Source organism: Mercurialis annua, linkage group LG2 (genome assembly GCF_937616625.2).
Source record: "Mercurialis annua linkage group LG2, ddMerAnnu1.2, whole genome shotgun sequence".
NCBI lineage: Eukaryota > Viridiplantae > Streptophyta > Magnoliopsida > Malpighiales > Euphorbiaceae > Mercurialis > Mercurialis annua.
Window position 1 is genome coordinate 34,831,244 of NC_065571.1, and position 22,212 is coordinate 34,853,455.

Sequence of the window (22,212 nt, forward strand, 5' to 3'; positions counted from 1 at the left end):
AACGTTTGTAAACATTTGACTTAAATCGCTAAAATGATGAGACGTTTGGATTTGTTTCGTGACGTTAACAAACGTATAGCTTCAATTGCGAAAATGGGTAAACATTTGGTTTTGTTTCGTAACGTTTGTAAATGTTTGGCTTAAATCGCTAAAAAGCTGAAAGGTTTAGTTTTGTTTCAAAACCTTTGTAAACTTTTGGCTTAAATTGCTAAAAAGGTGAAACGTTTGGTTTTGTTTCGTAACATTTGTAAACGTTTGGTTTCAATAGCTAAAAAAGCGAAATGTTTGGATTTGTTTCGTAACGTTTGGCTTAAATCGCTAAAAAGGTGAAACGTTTGGATTTGTTTCGTAACATTTGTAAATATTTGGCTTAAATAGCTAAAAAAGTGAAATGTTTGGATTTGTTTCGTAACGTTTGTAAACGTTCGGCTTAAATTGCTAAAAAGTTGAAATGTTTGGTTTTGTTTCATAACGTTTGTAAACGTTCGACTTAAATCGCTAAAAAGGTGAAACGTTTTGATTTGTTTTGTAAGGTTTGTAAACGTTCGGCTTAAATTGTTAAAAAGGTGAAACATTTGGATTTGTTTCGTAATATTAATAAACATTTGGCTTAAATCTCTAAACAGGTGAATCGTTTGGATTTGTTTTGTAACGTTTGTAAACATTTGGCTTAAATCTCTAAAAAGGTGGAACGTTTGGATTTGTTTCGTAACATTTGTAAATGTTTGGCTTAAATCGCTAAAAAGGTGAAACGTTAGGGTTTATTTCGTAACGTTTGTAAATGTTTGTCTTATATCGCTAAAAAGGTGAAACGTTTGTTTTTGTTTCTTAACGTTTGTAAACGTTTGGCTTCAATCGCTAAAAGGTGAAACGTTTGGATATGGCTTGTAACGTTTGTAAACGTTCAGCTTACATTGCTTAAAAGGTGAAACGTTTGGATTTGTTTCGCAACGTTTGTAAACGTTTGGCTTAAATCGCTAAAAAGGTCAAACGTTTTGATTTGTTTTATAACGTTTGTAAACGTTTGGCTTAAATCGTTAAAAAGGTTAAGCGTTTGGTTTTATTTCGCAACGCTAAAAGGCGAAACGTTTGGTAACGTTTGTAAATGTTTGACCTAAATTGCTAAAAAGGTGAATCTTTTGGATTTGTTTCGTAATGTTTATAAACGTTCTTGCATAAATCGCTAAAAAGGTGAAACGTTTGGATTTGTTTCGCAACGTTTGTAAACGTTTGGCTTAAATCGCTAAAAAGGTGAAACGTTTGGATTTGTTTCGCAACGTTTGTAAACGTTTGGCTTAAATCGCTAAAAAGGTGAAACATTTTGATTTGTTTTATAACGTTTTTAAACGTTTGGCTTAAATCGCTAAAATGGTTAAACGTTTGATTTTGTTTCGCAACGCTAAAAGGCGAAACGTTTGGATTTTTTTTGGAACGTTTGTAAATGTTTGGCCTAAATTTCTAAAAAGGTGAATCTTTTAGATTTGTTTTGTTACGTTTATAAAAGTTTGGCATAAATTGCTAAAAACGGGAAACGCTTGGATTTGTTTCGTAACGTTTTAAACGTTTGGCTTTGTTTCGTAACGTTTGTAAACGTTTGGCTTCAATCGCTAAAAATGTGAAACATTTGGATTTTTTTTCGTAGCGTTTGTAAATGTTTGGCTTAAATATCTAAAAATGTGAAACATTTGGTTTTGTTCCGTAACGTTTGTAAATGTTCGACTTAAATCGCTAAAATGGTGAGACGTTTGGATTTGTTTCGTAACGTTTACAAACGTTTGGCATCAATTGCTAAAATGGAGAAATATTTGGTTTTGTTTCGTAACGTTTGTAAATGTTTGGCTTAAATTGCGAAAAAGGTGAAAGGTTTAGTTTTGTTTCATAACCTTTGTAAACGTTTGGCTTAAATCGGTAAAAAGGGGAAACGTTTGGTTTTGTTTCGTAACGTTTGTAAACGTTTGGCTTCAATTGCCAAAAAAGTGAAACGTTTGGATTTGTTTCGTAACATTTGGCTTTGATAGCTAAAAAGGTGTAATGTTTGGATTTGTTTCGTAACGTTTGTAAACATTCGGCTTAAATCGCTAAAAAAGTGAAATGTTTGGATTTGTTTCGTAACGTTTGTAAACGTTCGGCTTAAATCGCTAAAAAGGTGAAATGTTTGGTTTTGTTTCATAACGTTTGTAAACGTTAGGCTTATATCGCTAAAAAGGTGAAACGTTTGGATTTGTTTCTTAACGTTTATAAACGTTTGGCTTAAATTGTTAAAAAGGTGAAATGTTTGGATTTGTTTCATAATTTTTATAAACATTTGGCTTAAATCGCTAAAAAGGTGAAACGTTTGGATTTGTTTCGTATCGTTTGCAAACGTTTGGCTTAAATTGCTAAAAAGGTGAAACGTTTGGATTTGTTTCGTAATGTTTGTAAACGCTTGGCTTAAATCGCTAAAAATGTGAAACGTTTTGTTTTGTTTCGTAATGTTTGTAAACGTTTGTCTTAAACCCTCTACATTTTCCTGGCACTGTCAATGAGTTGCACTAGAGTTCTTCCAATATATTATGTTAAGCTTACAAACTCGCGTCCTAAACCCTCTACAAATCTCGAGTTCACCCTTGCTAGATCTGTAGTCAGATCGGGTGCAAATCTACTCACTCTAGTGAACTCAGTCACAAACTCTTGCACAGACCGATTGCCCCTACTCAGGGTCAGCCACTGGTTACGGTAGCTTTCCGTCACCGCAAACGGTAAAAAAAATTCTCTATAGCAATTCACAAATTCAGCCCAAGTCATAGTGTCCATGGTTGGCTAAATATGATGCTGAAACCAGTCTTTCGCGGGTCCTCTCATAGACATTTCCACCATGATGATGGTCTGTCTCTCGTTAGCTTGTAGACGTCGAGCTTTACGTTCTACTTATTTGAGGAAGTCTAAAGCATATTTTGCACCTCAGCCAGATTGGCTTGCATAGCCGCGATTCCCGTAAGACATTGATTTAGATCAAAACCTACAACGTTATTTTGTTGGGCTTGCGCTTGCACCTCTGGTGCCCTTAGAATAGGCCTCTTGGCCTCCACCTCCTCCATGAACAGAAGACTCATCTTCAGCTTTTGGGTGTACATCATATGCCCCCTCAATAACATTTCGTGCTGCAGCGGCAGCTCGCTCCTCTTCTTGTCGTCGGTCAGACATCCTGACCAAGACAAAAAGAGATACATAGCCGCATAAACGCATATCATCGTAAACGTAAATAGTATTAAACGCGCATCTCATCACATGCGAACAACAAATTTATGACAGACTCACATCATAGAGGTAAGACTGAAAGTTTTGAAAATCAAACGAATACGTAACAAAGACAAGACTCGAATTCTATGCGCTGCAGTAGATTCCTAGGAACTTAATCACTTAACACTTAACCGAAATAAGAAATGGTAACTGGACCATGCTCTGATACCAACATTGTCACGACCCAAATCTCATGGGCCGAGACCGGCACTAGGGAATGGGAGTGGTTGCTCCGAAACCCGTAGCAAGCCTCCAAACGTAAAATAATTTTTTCGTAAATCATAAACGTCATGCATGACAAACACAAACACGTGTCATGCTAAAATCATGCCAGGCTATACATCCTCTGGAAGGGCAAACGGTGCAAGCGCGAAAACATAATATGTACATATGTTTAAAATATCAAAGTTATATTTACAAAAACTGTTTGATACAATCTGAAATATAAAACATCTATCTACTGCAGCTCTAAGAGTAAAGCACTATTTCTTTACATACTTTCAAAAATAACAGACTTCTGGAACAAGGATAGAAGTCCGTTGCTTCAAACTTCTTTCACCCGAGAGGGAAAACTGTGAGGGGTCAGTATATGGGAATATACTGAGTGAGTTCATACATTTACTAATAAGTATTCAAGTAAAACATAAAATAATACAATAGCGTTCAAATTACATGTAGCCAAGTACAAGATCAGATTGAAACCATAATCCTCGAACATGTCAAACGTATATAAACGAATCAAATTGATCCAAATGGTCCGACCCGGGAGCTATTCTGACTCAACCACGTCAGCCGCGACCAATCTCTTAATCCCAAAGTGTGGGTCCAACCCACTAGATAAGGGGCTCAGGTTACTTTAACCGAGTTCTCGCTCGTATCGTATTCATATATCCAACTTCAAAATTCATATTCATAATCAAATTTACAGCTGTATCGAATCAAAACTGGTGCTCACGGAGTCCTATTTTCGCCCAATAGGTAGCACGTTTCATCGGATCAATACTGGTTTCAAATCAAACATACATGCCATTCATATAAAGAATTCACATCGCAAATATTCAAATCAAACGTAAAGTAATATAAAATATTTTCTTTCATCTGATGAAGGTAATCATATATATATATATTGGTCAATTTTCACTTTGATCCTTGAAACTTTTCAAAAGTTTCAATATAATCCAAAACCTATCTGCGTCCAAATTTTAAAAGGTCTCCGATTGACTCGGAACTTTTACGATAAATACTTTAAAATATTTTGCGGACTTTGGCGAAATAATTTCCGTCACGGGATTTATATTTTATTTTATATTAATTTTTAAAGTTATTTCCTTAAATCCCGCTAATTTGATCAATAAAATTTATTCCAAATTCCCGATATAATTAAATTAAATTCTTCTTAATTTAATTTATCGGAATTCAAGACACGCGGCACGACTTAATTATCTTAAAACAATTGGGGTATTACATTCACCCCCCCCCCCCTTAAAATAAATTCATCCTCGAATTTAAAACTTTGGCACGTGCCTTAAGTGAACAAATATGGATATTTCTACTCACATCCTCTTCTGTTTCCCACGTGCATTCCTCTACGGACTGACTCCTCGAAAGAACTTTTACCATCGGAAATCCTCTTTGTCCGCAATTGTCGTATTTGTGTGTCCACGATCTGCACTGATTGTTCCTAGTAGGTTAATTCCTCGCTTATATCCATTTCTTGTGGTTGAATTACTCGAAAGGGATCAGATACATATTTCCGAAGCATGGAAATATGAAAGACAAGATGAACTTATGACATCTCTAGTGGCAAGTCTAACTTGTAGGCAACTGAGCCTATGCGCTCGATGATCTGATAAAGTCTGACGTATCTCGGGGCCAACTTGCCCTTCTTTCCGAAACGAATCAATCCCTTCATATGTGATACTTTGAGAAAAATGTAATCTCCGATCTGAAACTCGATGTCCTTTCTCTTGGGATCTCGTAGCTCTTCTGTCGACTGAAAGCGGTAGTCAAACCTTGCTTTATCAACGGTACATTTTCGGAGTAATCTGGATGATCTCTGCTCCAGTTAGCTTTCGCTCACCGACTTCATCCCAACAGATAGGGGATCGACACTTACGCTCGTATAATGCTTCGTAGGGGGCCATCTCGATACTTGAGTGATAGTTGTTGTTGTAAGCGAATTCGACTAAAGGTAGATAGGTATCCCAACTACCTCTGAAGTCTAATACACATAGTCGAAGCATGTCTTCTAAAGTTTGAATAGTCCGCTCAGACTGGCAGTCTGTCTGAGGATGAAACGCAGTATTGAAGTTTAATCGCGTTCCTAACAATTCTTGCAAACTCTTCCAGAAATAAGAGGTAAACACTGAACCTCTGTCTGACACAATTGATACTGGAAGTCCATGTAGGCTTATGACTTCATCGATGTATTCTTGAGCTAACTTTGCTGATGAATATGTCGTCTTTATAGGAATGAAGTGCGCTGACTTCTTCAAACGATCTATGATTACCTAAATGGAATCAAAACCTTTCTGCGTCTTGGCCAGTCCGACTACAAAATCCATCGTGATTTGATCCCATTTCCATTCCGGGATAGGTAACGGTTGAAGAAATCCATAAGGTTGTTGATGTTCCAACTTGACTTGCTGACAAGTCGGACAGTTTGACACAAATTCTGCGATATCTTTCTTCATCCCACTCCACCAATACGTTGTCTTGATGTCGTGGTACATCTTCGTGGAACTAGGATGAACGCTATAGATCGTTCCATGAGTCTCTTCCATGATCTTCTGTCTCAAGCCGTCAATGTCTGGTACACACAGTCGGTTGCCATATTTCAGTACCACGTTGACGATACTGAAATCTTGACTCTTTCCCTGTTCAACTTCCTCAATTAAATACTTTAATTGAGGGTCATCGGCCTGTAATTTTTTGATTTGATCTATCAACGTCGATCGCATCGTTAACTGAGCTATCAGGTTTTCGAGAGATGTAATCTCGAACTCCACTCCTTGGCTAAACAATGTATGAATTTCTTCGAATAACGGCCTCCTCCATACCGTTGCAACGTGCGCGAGACTTCCCGTCGACTTTCTGCTTAACGCATCCGCCACTACGTTAGCTTTGCCCGGATGGTATTGAATCGTACAATCGTAATATTTAACAGCTCCATCCACCTTCTCTGTCTAAGGTTCAACTCTCGTTGATCTAAAATATACTTTAAGCTCTTGTGATCCGTAAATATCTCGCACATGGCACCGTACAAATAATGTCTCCAGATCTTTAGCGCGAAAATTATCCCTACTAACTCTAGATCGTGCATTGGATATTTCATTTCGTGTTTCTTAAGCTTTCGCGAGGCGTACGTGATCACTCAACCATGTTGCACTAGGACACATCCTAGTCCAACTCTTGATGCATCACAGTAAACTGTGAATCCTTCCGTACCTTCTGGTAATGCTAAGACTGGTGCCGTTGTCAAACACTCTTTCAGTTTCAGGAAACTTAGTTCACACTGGCCCGTCCAATTGAATTTAGCATTCTTTTGCGTTAGCATCGTCAAAGGTACATCGATCTTCGAAAAATCCTGTACGAATCGTCTGTAGTATCTCGCTATGCCGAGGAAACTTTGAACTTCCATAACCGATTCAGGTTGTTTCCATTCCATTACAGCTTCAATCTTCTTCGGATCAACCTTGATACCGCTTTGCGATACTACATGTCCTAAGAAAGCTACTTATGTTAGCCAAAATTCACACTTAGAGAATTTGGCATACAACTGATGTTCTCTCATCGTCTGTAGTACTATTCGCAGATGTTGTACATGCTCTTCTTCCGTACATGAATAAATCAAAATATCGTCAATGAACACAATGACGAACTGGTCCAAGTATGGCTTGAATATCCTATTCATCAAATCCATGAAAGCCGCTGGTGCGTTCGTCAATCTGAATGACATAACAAGAAACTCGTAATGTCCGTATCGAGTTCGAAAAGCAGTCTTATGGACATCATCATCACGAATCTTCAGCTGATGATAGCCTGATCTTAAGTCAATCTTGGAGAAGTACTTTGCTCCTTCTAGTTGATCGAACAAATTATCGATTCTAGGTAACGGATACTTATTCTTGATCGTCACCTTGTTCAATTGTCAATAATCGATACAAAGTCGAAGCGATCCATCCTTCTTTTTCACGAATAGCACTGGTGCACCCCACGGGGATACACTCGGTGTAATAAAGCCACGATCAAACAACTCTTCTAGTTGATCTTTCAACTCTTTGAGCTCTGAGGAGCCATACGATAAGGAGGTACTGATATCGGCTTCGTTCCGAGAGCCAATTCAAGATAGAATTCAATCTCGCGATTTAAAGGTAATCCAGGTAATTATTCTGTAAAAAAACATCTTGATATTCAGATACCACTAGTACATCGCTTATAGTTATGCTTTTCTTCTCCACGTCTCGCACTATGGCTAGAAATCCTTGACATCCCTTGTTTTACATACGACAAGCTTTAAGAGCGGAAATGATACTCGTAGAAGATTCCATTTTATCGCCCTGGATTGAAATTGGTTCAATTCCAGGCATATTGAACGTTACCGTCTTCTTCCAGCAATCCACATTGGCACAGTGCTGAGCTAGCCAATCCATTCCTAGTATGACGTCAAATACTAACACCTCAAGAAAAATCAAGTCGACCAATAAGTCTCGTCCTTGAACTTTCATAGGACAAGAGGAATAGACAATACTAACTTCCACGCTGTCTCCTACTGGAGTGGCTACAAACAAGGGATTCCTAAGATATGTCGGTTGCACTCCTAACTTACTAGCAAAACTAGGCGAAACAAATGAATGTGTAGCACCTGGATCAAACAAAACTAATGTATCTTGAGAAGCGATTGGAAAGGTACCTTTCACAACATCATTGGAAGCTTGAGCCTCCTAAGGATTCAACACAAAAACCCTGGCCTGACTTCCGCCAGCCTATGAAGTCTGAGCAGTACCACGACCTCCGCCATTTCTTCCCCCGCGATTCACATAACCACGGCCTCTTGTTAGTAGTATGTGCCCTAGGGCCATTTTGTATTTATACTTGTATAAACAAATCCCATTGGCAATGATATATATGTTTTATTTGAACTAAGTGCCTCATCAACTAAGTGTTTATTTATTGCATATTGTCCATATCACATTGGGATAGAATCTATTCTTAAGGTGTTGAGAATATGAGTGACAGATTCTATTATACAAGTGATCTAAATAACCGTTCACGATCGATGGGGTCCTACGAATAAGGGCATCGCATTATCCCGGAAAGATCGTCACCTCTGTTTATTCTCCTAAATAGTAAAGAGTTATTAATTATAGGAAGCAGTGAGTCTCGTACTACTTGATGGGGATCAGAATAAACATATGGACACTCAAAGGGTTTGAGTGAGTCGAACAAGTGACGCTAGATGACTTATACATGGTATTTCATCAAAGTCAGTTTAATGTCATCTATTTCATAATTGTACATATGTCCTTTGACTTGTGGTGACACTATCTTGTATATAAGTGATTAGAGTTTGATACTCCTTATCCCTAGATCTTTCATGAGCTAGGGTCGCGCCATGTGTTGGCTCTAATTAGTTGTATATGGAGATAGGGGTTTAACCAAGAGAGGAATTATCACTCCGGATGAACGGAGAAAAGATTCTATACCATCTCAAATTGTTCTTGATGGATGATAAAACCTGCGCAGGTGTATATGACTTACTTAGAAAGTTGTTTCGAGTGGAAGTCATATTTATCAAGATTAAGAACTGAGATGAGGTCATATGATCAAGACAAACAATGTTTGACTTAACCGTGACACTAGTCGAGATCGGAATCTTAGATGAAGGGAATTTTGAGTGTACAGTAATTATGAACATTGGTTCATAAAAAATGCATCAAAACATTCATATCTATTTGGGAGTCGTGATATGTTGCTATACGTCACCCACGATCTACGAGAATTAATAATTAATGAGATTTAATCATTTAATATAAGAAAGGCGTTTCTTATGACTCTCGTTTCCATATAGATATGAACCTAGTTAGTCACACACAATAGGGTGTGCAACCGATTAAGTTTACGAGAGGCCGATTTCATATAGATACTAGCATATCTCGGAAATTAATGAAAGATGAGAAAACAAATACAATTCGGGAATAATTTGTAAGAGTTATAAATTAGTAGGCACCTAATTGTATTTTATCCAAGTTAATGTGATGATGTCATGTGATGTCACGACCCGAAATCTCGAGCCGTGACCGGCGCTTGGGAACGGGAGTGGTTTCTCCGGAACCCGTAGCAAGCCTAAAAACGAGTAAATTTTTTTTTCGCAATATAAAGTATAATATAAACAAAACAAACCATCATAAACATTTTCATAAACTTGAAATATTTACAATACTTATAACATCGTCCGAAAGCGATGTTCGATAAGCCAGGGTCTTATTATGCGATGTCACACATCAAGCATAGCCCGGTTTGCAAAATATAGTAAACGGTTAAAAGCGCAGTTTAAAACTTTATTTACATATCAGAGTTGGATAAAACATTAAAACCGTTTAACAAAGCCATATTCATAACTAGGACTTGACATCTACTGCAGCACTATCGATCGACGTCTTCTTATTTACATACTTCCAAAATACGGACTTCTGAACAAGGATAGAAGTCCGTCACGTCAAAATATTTTACCTGAAAGGAAAGACTATTTGGGGGTCAGTCAACGCTGAGTGAGTTTATAGTTTACAAATGAGTATTATTTAAAACAAAACAATGCTATAAACATTTATTCATATGCATCCAAACATAAATTCTGAATGAAACCCTACGCCCAAATAAATCATTCATATTCGAGAATCATTGTAACCATAGTATATAACATCATATCATTTGATCCTTAGTGGTACGGTCCTGAGATAGTTCGACCGAGTTACCGATACCACGTGGCATAGTCCCGAGATAGTTCAACCGAGTTACTTATGCCACTACTTAATCCCAAGGTGTGAGTCCCGAGATAGTTCGACCGAGTTACTCACTAGATACGGGTCCCGAGATAGTTCCACCGAGTTACTCTCGTATCTATCAAAAACATAATCCTCCTTCCGATTTCACATTTCACATTTCTAATCATAAAACGCTCAGATCAAAACTGGTGATCACACAGTTCCTGTTGCCGCCCAATAGGAAAGCTTGTTCCATCGGACTTACATTGGTTTCAAAACAATGATGCATGTCATTTATAATAAACATTTTAATAATAAAACAATGCTATGCAATTTATATAAAAGTTTTGCATTTATAAGTAATGCACAGTTAATACGTCAAATGTAAACATATATAAACTCACCGCTTGCTACTCCTAAAACCTCGATCGATTAACTGCCGTCTAGCTTAAGGTGCTCCTTGTCCGCTAGTTGCGTTCCTTGCCGGATCTAGATAAGATGTAAATTAACTTAAATAAGATTCTAACCCGATAGACCTATAGACTTTAGGTAAAACGCAACTTAATTTGCTATAGTTAAATCACGTCTAATCTTGACGTAAAACTAACAAAGTAGACCTTTTTAAGGTCTAATAAAAATTCTTAGTCGTTTCCATTGAACTTTAGTTCAACTTTTATTTCCAATTTCATACAATCCTAAGTCCAAGAATTTATTTAATAGAAGTTTACGAACTTCTAGCAACTTGACATGTTAATCGTCAAAGTTTTGCTTATCGACAAAGATTATAAATAATTAACACATTCCGAGCTCAAACTTGACACTTTGAATAGCTAACATTATGTTAGCATTCAATTCATGTCGAACCCTTAATCAACATTTAATAAATCCATTTTTGTTTTCCTTTAGGCGTTACGATTTTTTTTATCGTAACTTAAACTTCTAATTATAGCTTTTAACCTTTAACTAAATTCCATCATTTTTAAATCAATTTTTTAATATCATTTTAACTAACTAATAACTAATCTTAACTTAATCTAAAAATGTATATTCATATATATTTTTTTTTTCATTTCTTAAACCCTTCTATAAATCATTTTCTATTAACTTCATTCATCGCTAATAACGCGTCAAACTAGCGCTTAATCGCACCAATCAAAACTATTCAAACGAGGACCGATACACGTCAAATGTACCTCTCCCCCCGACGTCCGAGGGCTGCAATTGCAGCCCTCAAAGGCTGCCGCAGCTCTGCTCTTTAAGAGCAGAGCTGCTGCCCTGCGGCAGAATTCTGCCGAGGCAGAATTCTGCCCGTAGGGGCTGCTCATGGTGAGCAGCGTTTGCTGCTCACCGGAGCCAACTCCGGCCACCTATTTTCCATAAATTTCACACCAAAAAATCCGCCATAGCCTCCCCTAATTATTTGATAAATTTCAGCTCAAAATCAAGTCTTAAATTCATCAATTTATCAACACAATTCATCAATTATTAGAGCTGAAAATAAATTACCTAAAATTCCTTTATAATTCTCCAAAATCTAACACCAAATCATCCTATAATTAACCTTTATTAACCAACCAAACTTTAAATTAATGAAAGAAAAGAGTTTACCTTTGAGAATAGGATGATTTTCTCTCAAAATCCCTTAAGCTTAGAGTTGATTTCTTAGTGTGATGATGGTGGGGTGGGTCACGGCAAAAGGGGAGTCACGATGATGTCATGTGATGTCATGTGATGATGTCACTATTCCTTAATTATCTTGCGGGTTATTACATGTGATGATGTCACGATGATGTCATGTGATGATGTCACGATGATGTCATGTGATGATGTCACGATAATGTCATGTGATGATGTCACGATGATGTCATACGATGATGTCACGTGATGATGTCATGTGATGATGTCATGTATGTCTCTGATGTGTGACACCTAGCATCTTCTGTGTCAGATGGTAGCAACACCTATGCTTGATGTGTGACACCTAGCATCCGATGTGTCTGATGGTGGCAACACCTATGCTTGATGCGTGACACCTAGCATCCGACGTGTTAGAAGGTGGTAACACCTTTGCTTGGTGTGTGACACCTAGCATGTGAAGTGTTGCATTCTTAAGCAAAGCTCTATATAGAGGTTGCCTTTGCTCATTCTAAACACACCAGACTTAAGAGAGCATATTTGAAGGAGTTCAAGTAGTCATCAATCACAGAAAAGTTTGGAGAAAGTTTTTCATACATCCCAGCAAAGACGTAATCGAGGCGAGAGTTTGAGCTTAAGGTTGCTCGACAAGAGAAACTCTTGCAGATTACTTCAAGGCGAGGATTCAATCGGACGCATACTCGTGTGGACGAGGTTGAGGTCGCTGTACTATCGGGACTACAAGAATCGTCGGAGAATCGACATAGGTATTCTTCTTACGGTTTCTAGATGCGTGCTTTAATTACTAGATGATACGACGATCCATTTGTTATTGATATGATCAATTTCTGGATCCGAATTGTTGGAATTCCAATTTTAAACTGAAATATACGATTCAGACCCTCACGTCCCGCTGCACCAACAGTGGTATCAGAGCCACCGTATCAGCAAGTATTAAATCTTTACGATTGAATGCATGTATTAATAATCATGGACTTAGGATTATTTGTATTATAATTTTTAATTCCTAGGGCTTAGGTCTTGTTTGCAAAAACAAGCAAATGCTATTGTGACATTAATTACATTTGATTAAATTCTGTCTAGGAGATTGGTACTTAAGTGGTCCGCTAGTGACCCTCCAATCTATCTTGGGAATTTTTCTAATGTGATTATTTAACACAATACGTGACTCGCTTGTGCATTATATTGTCATCAACAAAACATGTGGAACAAGTAATAGTTTGCTCATTCTTTTGTGGCTAAAGAATGAGACCTAGGAAGTCCATGATCATACATGTGTGATTGCATGATTCATTTTAGCTTTAATATGTATAAGCTGCATGCTAAAATGTGTTGTGTGCTTAGTGAGACCGGAATAACTGAAAACCCTAAGAAATCTTCCTAAAAGTTAAAAGATTAAGTTTATATTGAATAATCATTAAATTGATTTTTCAATGGCTCTCCATTGGAGCAATAAACTAACACGCTTTGAGTTATCATCTTGTCGGCTATGAATATATAGGGGTGAGATGATATCATCAAGAGGCAGTTGTTGAGTTTATTGTCGAGCATGAGATGTTACGGGTGTATCGATATAGTACGCGGCAATAACGGCAATTAGGCGTACCTGAGTCTTGTATTATTCAAATTGATACATCTTAGTTGATTCAATGGGTTAAACTTAACTAATGCTGAAACCCAATAACGACAACGGGGTATCTGAGGGTGAATACATTAGGAGCTGGAAATGATTGAACCTCATATGAGATATGATAAACAAGTGTTGTTCACTTGTAGTACATTGTGATCCCAATAACGGCAATTAGGCATACCTGAGGGAAAGAGCAATGACTACAAGAATTCAATCACCCGCTTGAAATTTTTTCCAACAAAGATTTACGTTTCCTATTTTGGAAGTGTAGGATTCGAAAAAGATAGCGGGAGGCCATTTTGATAAAGACCAATCATCATGTTTTAAATATATAAGACAATAATACTAATTAGAGATCTTTGCTATCTATAGATTGATGAGATAAGATGAAATTGAATCCGTTAAGTAGCATTCTCGACAATAATCGCTTAGTGGGTCCTAACATTGTTTATTGGTTAAAAAATCTCAAAATAGTTCTTGCAAGTGAACACATAGCATATGTTCTTGAGACAAATGTTCCGGGACCATTGCCGATTGAGGCACCTCCCGAGGAACATGAGGCATTGCGCAAGTGGAAGTTAGATGACGAACAAGCCAAGTGCTATATGTTGGCATCTATGAATAATGAGTTGCAAAAGAAACACGAGAAATATCCGGGAGCTCGCAAAATATTGTTTCACTTACAAGAGTTGTATGTTGAATCAAGTCGTTTTGCTAGATATGAGATATGTAAGCAATTTTTTCGGGCAAAGCATTCTGAGGGAAAGGGTGTTGGAGAACATGTGAACATGATGATTCGATGTATCGAACGGCTAGAGGGTCTAGACTTCATCATGGACTTCAATCTCCAAACGGATATGATCCTTCAATCCCTTCCGCAATCGTATGGTAATTTAATCACGAATTACTATATGAATCGGATAGAATGTACACTTGCTGAGTTATCAAATATGTTGATAATTGCTGAAAAGAATAATGTTAAGGGAAAGGAAGTTTCTCTTGTGGTTGCTTCTTCTAGTAAGACTAAGAACAAGAAAACTAGGAAGAATGTTTTGAAGGCCCAAAAGGCCATTGCAAAAAAGAAGGGCACCTCGAGAACAAAGGAAAATGTTTCTTTTGTGAAGGCGAGGGACATTGGAAACAAAATTGCCCCAAGTATTTGGAATCCAAGGGCAAGAACATGAAGACTGAAAATCCCGGTAAGGGTGTGTCAATTTCTTGTTATCTCAACTCCGATAACGATAGCTCGTCCAAATCTTGGGTATTAGATACCGGAGCTAGTTCTCACATTTGTTCATCCTTAAAGGATCTAGCAAATGAGAGGAAGTTGGACAAGGACGAAGTGATCTTGAAGCTTGGAATTAATGCAAGCGTTGCGGCAAAAGCTATAGGATCATCTTCTATTTTGTTGTATAAACATGTTTTGTATTTGAACAATGTTTTGTACTTACCAAACGCTTATAGAAATATCATGTCAATTTCTTGTATGACAAGATTATGATATGATTTCCTATTTACAAAGGATGTTTGTAAAATTATCTATAATGAAATCGTTGGTTATGGTTATGTACAAAATGGTCTTTATTGCTTAAATAAAGTTGTTCACAATACAAATAATGTTTTAGAAATTAATACTACGGTGATCAAACCTCGAAACAACTTTGGCACTTACGATTAGGACATATTGCGGAAGATAGACATAACAAGTTTGATAAGATGGGAATCTTGTGTAATCTTGATTCCGCATCAATTTCAACTTGTGAGTCATATCATAAAGGCAATATGACCCGATCACCCTTTGTGGGACAAAGTGGTAGAGCCAAAGATGTTTTGGAAATCATACATAGTGATGTATGTGGTCCATTTAAAGAAATGGCACGAGGTAGTTATTCATATTTCATTACCTTCACCGATGATTTATCACGGCATGGGTATGTTGTTCTTATGAAGAACAATAGTGAAGCTTTTGAAAAATTTAAAGACTTCAAAAATGAAGTAGAAAACCAAATTGGAAAAAGTATTAAAATTCTTCGAAGTGATCGAGGAGGTGAATACTTGAGTACAAAATTTGGTACATTCTTAAAAGAATGCGGTATTATTTCCCAATTGACTCCTCCTGGAACACCAAAGTTGAATGGTGTATCAGAACGGAGGAATCGTACATTGCTAGACATGGTACGATCAATGATGAGCTATACTGATTTACCCATTTCATTATGGGGTCATGCACTTGTTAGTGTAAATTATATTCTAAATCGAGTACCAACTAAATCTGTTCCGAGAATACCTTATGCGATATGGTATGGTAAGGAACCAAGTCTTAAGCATATTAAGATTTGGGGATGTTCGGCATATATCAAAAAATTGATAACCGACAAGTTGGAATCAAGATCAATAATGGGAAGATTCGTTGGTTATCTTAAAGACAGTTTAGGATATTATTTCTATATTCCATCCGAACAAACAATTATTTTAGTCGGGATGCAGTCTTTCTTGAAAAACAATTTATTCAAGAAGGGGGCAAAGGAAGAAATATAGAATTAGATGAGGAGTCATCTAAAGACCAAAAAAATGATACAATGGAGATTGATCGAACCCATAGTGAATCAGAATTAGTAAAATCTACAGAAACACCTCGAAGATCAAGTAGAGTATCTCATCAACCGGAGAGAGATGGTTTTCTTCATGATATACAAGAGTTGTTTATTCATGGAGAAAATGATCAAATTGTTGATCCCTCTACTTATGAGGAAGTTATATGAGATATAGATTCTTCAAGATGGCTTGAAGCTATGAAATCCGAAATGGATTCCATGTACAGTAACCAATTTTGGGAGCTAGTCGATCCACCCGATGGTATTATATCAATAGGGAACAAATGGATCTTCAAGCGTAAAATTGGTGTTGATGGAAAAGTTGAGACTTTTAAAGATAGGCTTGTTGCAAAAGGGTTTCGCCAAAGGCAAGGAGTCGATTATGAAGAGACTTTCTCGCCTGTAGCCATGCTTAAGTTCATTCAGATTCTTCTTGCCATAGCTGCACATTTAGATTATAAGGTTTGGCAAATGGATGTCAAGACCACATTCCTTAATGGATATATTGAGGAGGAAATCTATATGGAACAACCTAAGGGTTTTGAATCCGAAGAAGGTTCCAAGGTGTGTAAGCTTAAACGATCCATATATGGATTGAAGCAAGCTTCGAGAAGTTGGAATCGTCGTTTTGATGAAGCCATAAAGAGTTACGAGTTTATCAAAAACGAAGATGAACCATGTGTTTACAAGAAGGTTAGTGGGAGCGCAATCACGTTCCTAGTCTTGTACGTAGATGATATTTTACTAATAGGAAATGATGTCGGTATATTAACCTCTGTAAAGCTTTGGCTATCCAAAACTTTCTCCATGAAAGACCTCGGAGAAGCAACTTACATTCTCGGTATTAGACTCTATAGAGATAGATCTAAGAGAATAATAGGTCTCTCCCAAAGTCTATACTTAGAAAAGATATTGAAGAAGTTCAATATGAAAAATTCTAAGAGAGGACTGATTCCCGTTAGGCATGGAATTCACCTTTCAAAGGATATGTCTCCAAAGACATCTGAGGAAAGAGATGAAATGGCAAAGATACCATATGCTTCGGCAATTGGTAGTCTTATGTACGCTAAGTTGTGTACTAGGCCGGATATTGCCTATGCGGTTAGTTTGACTAGCCGATATCAATCCAATCCAGGTTCAAAACACTAGATGACAGTTAAGAATATCTTTAAGTACTTGAGAAGAACTAAAGATATGATCTTAACATATGGAGGAGGTGATTTACAAATAAACGGCTTTACAGATTCCGATTTTCAATCAGATATAGACGATCATAAGTCTATATCCGGATTCGTATTCACATGTAATGGAGGAGCAGTGAGTTGGAAGAGTTCCAAACAAGAAACCACTGCGGATTTCACCACAAAAGCCAAGTATATTGCGGCATCAGATGCTGCAAAGGAAGCTGTTTGGATTAAGAAGTTCGTTTCTGAACTTGGTGTGGTTCCTACCATTGAGTCGGCGGTTCCTCTTTTCTGCGACAACAATGGTGCTATTGCCCAGGCAAAGGAACCCCGGTCTCACCAGAAATCCAAACACATAGAAAGGCGCTATCATATCATCCGAGAGATTGCTGGAAAGGGAGATGTGTCTCTCTAAAAGATAGCATCAACCGATAACACGGCTTACCCACTGACAAAGCCATGACCCAGAGTCAATTAGATTTACATCTTGAGAAGATGGGGCTTAGATATAGTAGCCAATGGCACTGGTGTAAGTGGGACATTGTTAGTAGTATGTGCCCTAGGGCCATTTTGTATTTATACTTGTATAAACAAATCCCATTGGCAATTATATATATGTTTTATTTGAACTAAGTGCCTCATCAACTAAGTGTTTATTTATTCCATATTGTCCTTAACACATTGTGATAGAATCTATTCTTAAGGTTTTGAGAATATGAGTGACAAATTCTATTATACAAGTAATCTAAATAACCGTTCACAATCGATGGGGTCCTGCGAATAAGGGCATCGCATTATCCCGGAAAGATCGTCACCTGTGTTTATTCTCATGATCAGTAAAGAGTTACTAATTATAGGAAGTTGTGAGTCTCATACTACTTGATGGGGATCAAAATAAACATGTGGACACTCCAACTGTTGAGAGAGTCGAACACGTGACGCTAGATGACTTATACATGGTAATTCATCAAAGTCAATTTAATGTCATCTAGTTCAGCATTGTACATATGGCCTTTGACTTGCGGTGACACTATCTTGTATATAGGTGATTAGAGTTTGATACTCCTTAACCCTAGATCTTTCATGAGCTAGGGTCGCAGGATGTGTTGGCTCTAGTTAGTTGTATATGGAGATAGGGGTTTAACCAAGAGAGGATTTATCACTCCGGATGAATGGAGAAAAGATTCTATGTCATCTCAAATTGTTCTTGATGGATGATAAAACCTGCGCAGGTGTATATGACTTACTTAGAAATTTGTTTCTAGAGGAAGTCATATTTATCTAGATTAAGAACTGAGATGAGGTCATATGATCAAGACAAACAGTGTTTGACTTAACCGTGACACTAGTCGAGATCAGAATCTTAGATGAAGGGAATTTTGAGTGTACGGTAATTATGAACATTGGTTCATAAAGAATGCATCGAAACATTCATATCTATTTGGGGGTCGTGATATGTTGCTAGACGTCACTCACGATCTACGAGAATTAATAATTAATGGGATTTAATTATTTAATGTAAGAAAGGCGTTTCTTATGACTCTCGTGGCCATATAGATGTGAACCTAGTTAGTCACACACAATAGGGTGTGCAACCGATTGAGTTTACGAGAGATCGATTTCATATAGATACTAGCATATCTCGGAAATTAATCTAAGATGAAAAAACAAATACAATTCGGGAATAATTTGTAAGAGTTATAAATAAGTAGGCACCTAATTGTATTTTATCCAAGTTAATGTGATGATGTCATGTGATTATGTCACGATGATGTCATGTGATGATGTCACGATGATGTCATGTGATAATATCACGATGATGTCATGTGATGATGTCATGTATGTCTCTAATGTGTGACACCTAGCATCTGATGTGTCAGATGGTGGCAACACCTATGCTTGATGTGTGACACCTATCATACGATTTGTCAGATGGTGGCAACACCTATGCTTGATGTGTGACACCTAGCATCCGACGTGTCAGAAAGTGGCAACACCTTTACCTGGTGTGTGACACCTAACATGTGAGATGTTGCATTCTTAAGCAAAGCTCTACCCTATAAATAGAGGTTGCCTTTGCTCATTCTAAACAATCCATACTTAAGAGAGCATATTTGAAGGAGTTCAAGTAGTCATCAATCACAGAAAAGCTTGGAGAAAGTTTTTCATACATCCCAGTAAAGACGTAATCAAGTTGAGAGTTTGAGCTTAGGGTTGCTCGGCAAGAGAAACTCTTGCAGATTACTTCAAGGCGAGGATTCAATCGGACGCATACTCGTGTGGACGAGCTTGAGGTCGCCGTACTATCGGGACTACAAGAATCGTTGGAGAATCGACATAGGTATTCTTCATACGGTTTCTAGATGCGTGCTTTAATTACTAGGTGATACGATGATCCATTTGTTATTGATATGATCAATTTCTGGATCTGAATTGTTGGAATTCCAATTTTGAATTGAAATATAGGATTCGGACCCTCACGTCCCGCTGCACCAACACCTCTCTGGCCAGTGAAGGTACTTCCTGTCTGATCATACCCTGACGTTGCCTGATGTGCAGTTCTCTGCTGTTGATAGGATGGTTGGACTACTGTAGTCATTGAGCCTTGAGGCCTCTGTCGCGGGGAAGTCTCTTACAGAATGACCTTGTGTGCCACAGTTAAAACACGCTTCAGAAATGCTACGGCTCACTCCATAATACCTCTTGTTGCAATTCATACAAATAGGTGCTCCACCTCCCATATCACTCATGGATCTGGCACCAAACCCTGTGCCTAATGCACTACCCCGAGATCCATGTGAAGTCCTCTTATGTCCTTGCTGACGTGGTGTAGGTCGAGAATAACTCCCAACTTTTGACTGGGTAGGTGCGCTCTGTACGCTGCGGAACGTATTACTTCTCGTAGGCGCAACATTAGAAGGATCGTGAATCTTTCCAAAATGGATAAGAGAAACTTCCATTTTCCAGGCACTGTCAATCAGTTGCACTAGAGTTCTTCCGATATCTGATGTTAAGCTTACAAACTCGGGTCCTAAACCCTCTACAAATCTCGAGTTCACCCTTGTTGGATCTGTAGTCAGATCAGGTGCAAATCTACTCAGTCTAGTGAAATCAGTCACAAACTCTTGCACAGACCGATTGCCCCTACTCAGGGTCACCCACTGGTTACGATAGCTTTCCGTCACCGAAAACGTTAAAAACAATTCTCTATAGTTAATCATAAATTCAGCCTAAGTCATAGTGTCCATGGTTGGCTAAATATGATGCTGAAACTAGTCTTTCACGGGTCCTCGCATTGACATTTCCACCATGATGATTGTTTGTCTCTCGTTAGCTTGTAGATGTCGAGCATTACATTCTACTTCTTTGAGGAAGTCTAATGCATCATCAGATCCGTCGAACTTAGTTGGCTTAAGGCGCATGTAAGCCAAAACAATATCTCGATCGGTGAAAGCAACATTACGTAATTGTTGATGCTGTAGTTGTTCACGATGCATATTCTGCATCTCAGCCTGATTGACTTGCATAGTCACAATTCTTGTAAGAAATTGATTTATATCAAAACCTGCAACGTTATGTTGTTGGGCTTGCGCTTGCACCTCTGGTGCCTCAGCATGGGCCTCTTGGCCTCCGCCTCCTGCATGAACAGAAGACTCATCTTAAGCTTCTAGGTGCACATCATGTGCCCCTTCAATAACATTTCGTGCTACAGCGGCAGCTCGCTCCTCTTCTTGTCGTTGGTCAGACATCCTGACCAAGACAAAAAGCGTTACATAGCCGCATAAACGCATATCATCGTAAACGTAAATCGTATGAAACGCGCATCTCATCACATGCGAACAACAAACTTATGACAGACTCACATCATAGAGGTAAGACTGAAAGTTTTGAAAATCAAACGAATACGTAACAAAGACAAGACTCGAATTCTATATGTTGCAGTAGATTCCTAGGAACTTAATCACATAACACTTAACCGAAATAAGCAATGGTAACTGGACCATGCTCTGATACCAACATTGTCACGACCCAAATCTCATGGGTCGAGACCGGCACTAGGGAATGGGAGTTGTAGCTCCGACACCCGTAGCAAGCCTCAAAACGTAAAGTAATTTTTTCGCAAATCATAAACGTCATGCATGACAAACACAAACACGTGTCATGCTAAAATCATGCCGGACTATACATCCTCTGGCAGGGAATACGGTACACGCGCGGAAACAGAATATATACATATGTTTAAAACATCAAAGTTATATTTACAAAAACTGTTTGATACAAACTGAAATATAAAACATCTATCTACTGCAGCTCTAAGAGTAAAGCACTGTTTCTTTACATACTTTCAAAAATATCAGACTTCTGGGATAAGGATAGAAGTCTATTGCTTCAAATTTTTTTCACCTGGGAGGGAAAACTGTGAGGGCTCAGTATATGGGAATATACTGAGTGAGTCCATACATTTACTAATAAGTATTCAAGTAAAACATAAAACAATGCAATAGCGTTCAAATTACATGTAGCCAAGTACATGATCTGATTGAAACAATAATCCTCGAGCATGTCAAACGTATATAAACAAATAAAATTGATCCAAATGGTCCGGCCCGGGAGCTATTCTGACTCAACCACGTCAGCCGCGACCAATCTCTTAATCCCAAAGTGTGGGTCCAACCCACTAGATACGGGGCTCAGGTTACTTTAACCGAGTTCTCGCTCGTATCGCATTCATATATCCAACTTCAAAATTCATATTCATAATCACATTTAGAGCTGTATTGAATCAAAACTGGTGATCACGGACCTATTGTTGCCCAATATGTAGCACGTTTCATCGGATCAATACTAGTTTATAATCAAACATATATGAGATTCATATAAAGATT

The 22,212-nt window shown here is 37.9% G+C and overlaps 1 protein-coding gene and 1 long non-coding RNA gene across 2 annotated transcripts in view; both read right to left on the reverse strand.

Annotated features, from left to right (window-relative positions):
* Window positions 1–3,225, reverse strand: part of LOC126668448 (uncharacterized) — a 39,453-nt gene extending 36,228 nt beyond the window's left edge. The window contains exons 1-2 of the mRNA XM_056104653.1: window positions 3,033–3,225; window positions 2,819–2,903 (exon numbers count right to left, since the gene is read on the reverse strand). Coding sequence (XP_055960628.1) covers window positions 2,819–2,903; window positions 3,033–3,225 — 278 coding nt within the window. The remainder of the gene's footprint in view (window positions 1–2,818; window positions 2,904–3,032) is intronic.
* A 6,442-nt stretch (window positions 3,226–9,667) lies between these two features.
* On the reverse strand, window positions 9,668–10,753 carry LOC126670375 (uncharacterized). The gene is made up of 2 exons (XR_007638718.2): window positions 10,667–10,753; window positions 9,668–10,024 (listed from the first exon to the last, which is right to left on the reverse strand). It is a non-coding gene; the product is annotated as an uncharacterized LOC126670375 (long non-coding RNA).
* Between the last annotated feature and the right edge of the window lie 11,459 nt (window positions 10,754–22,212).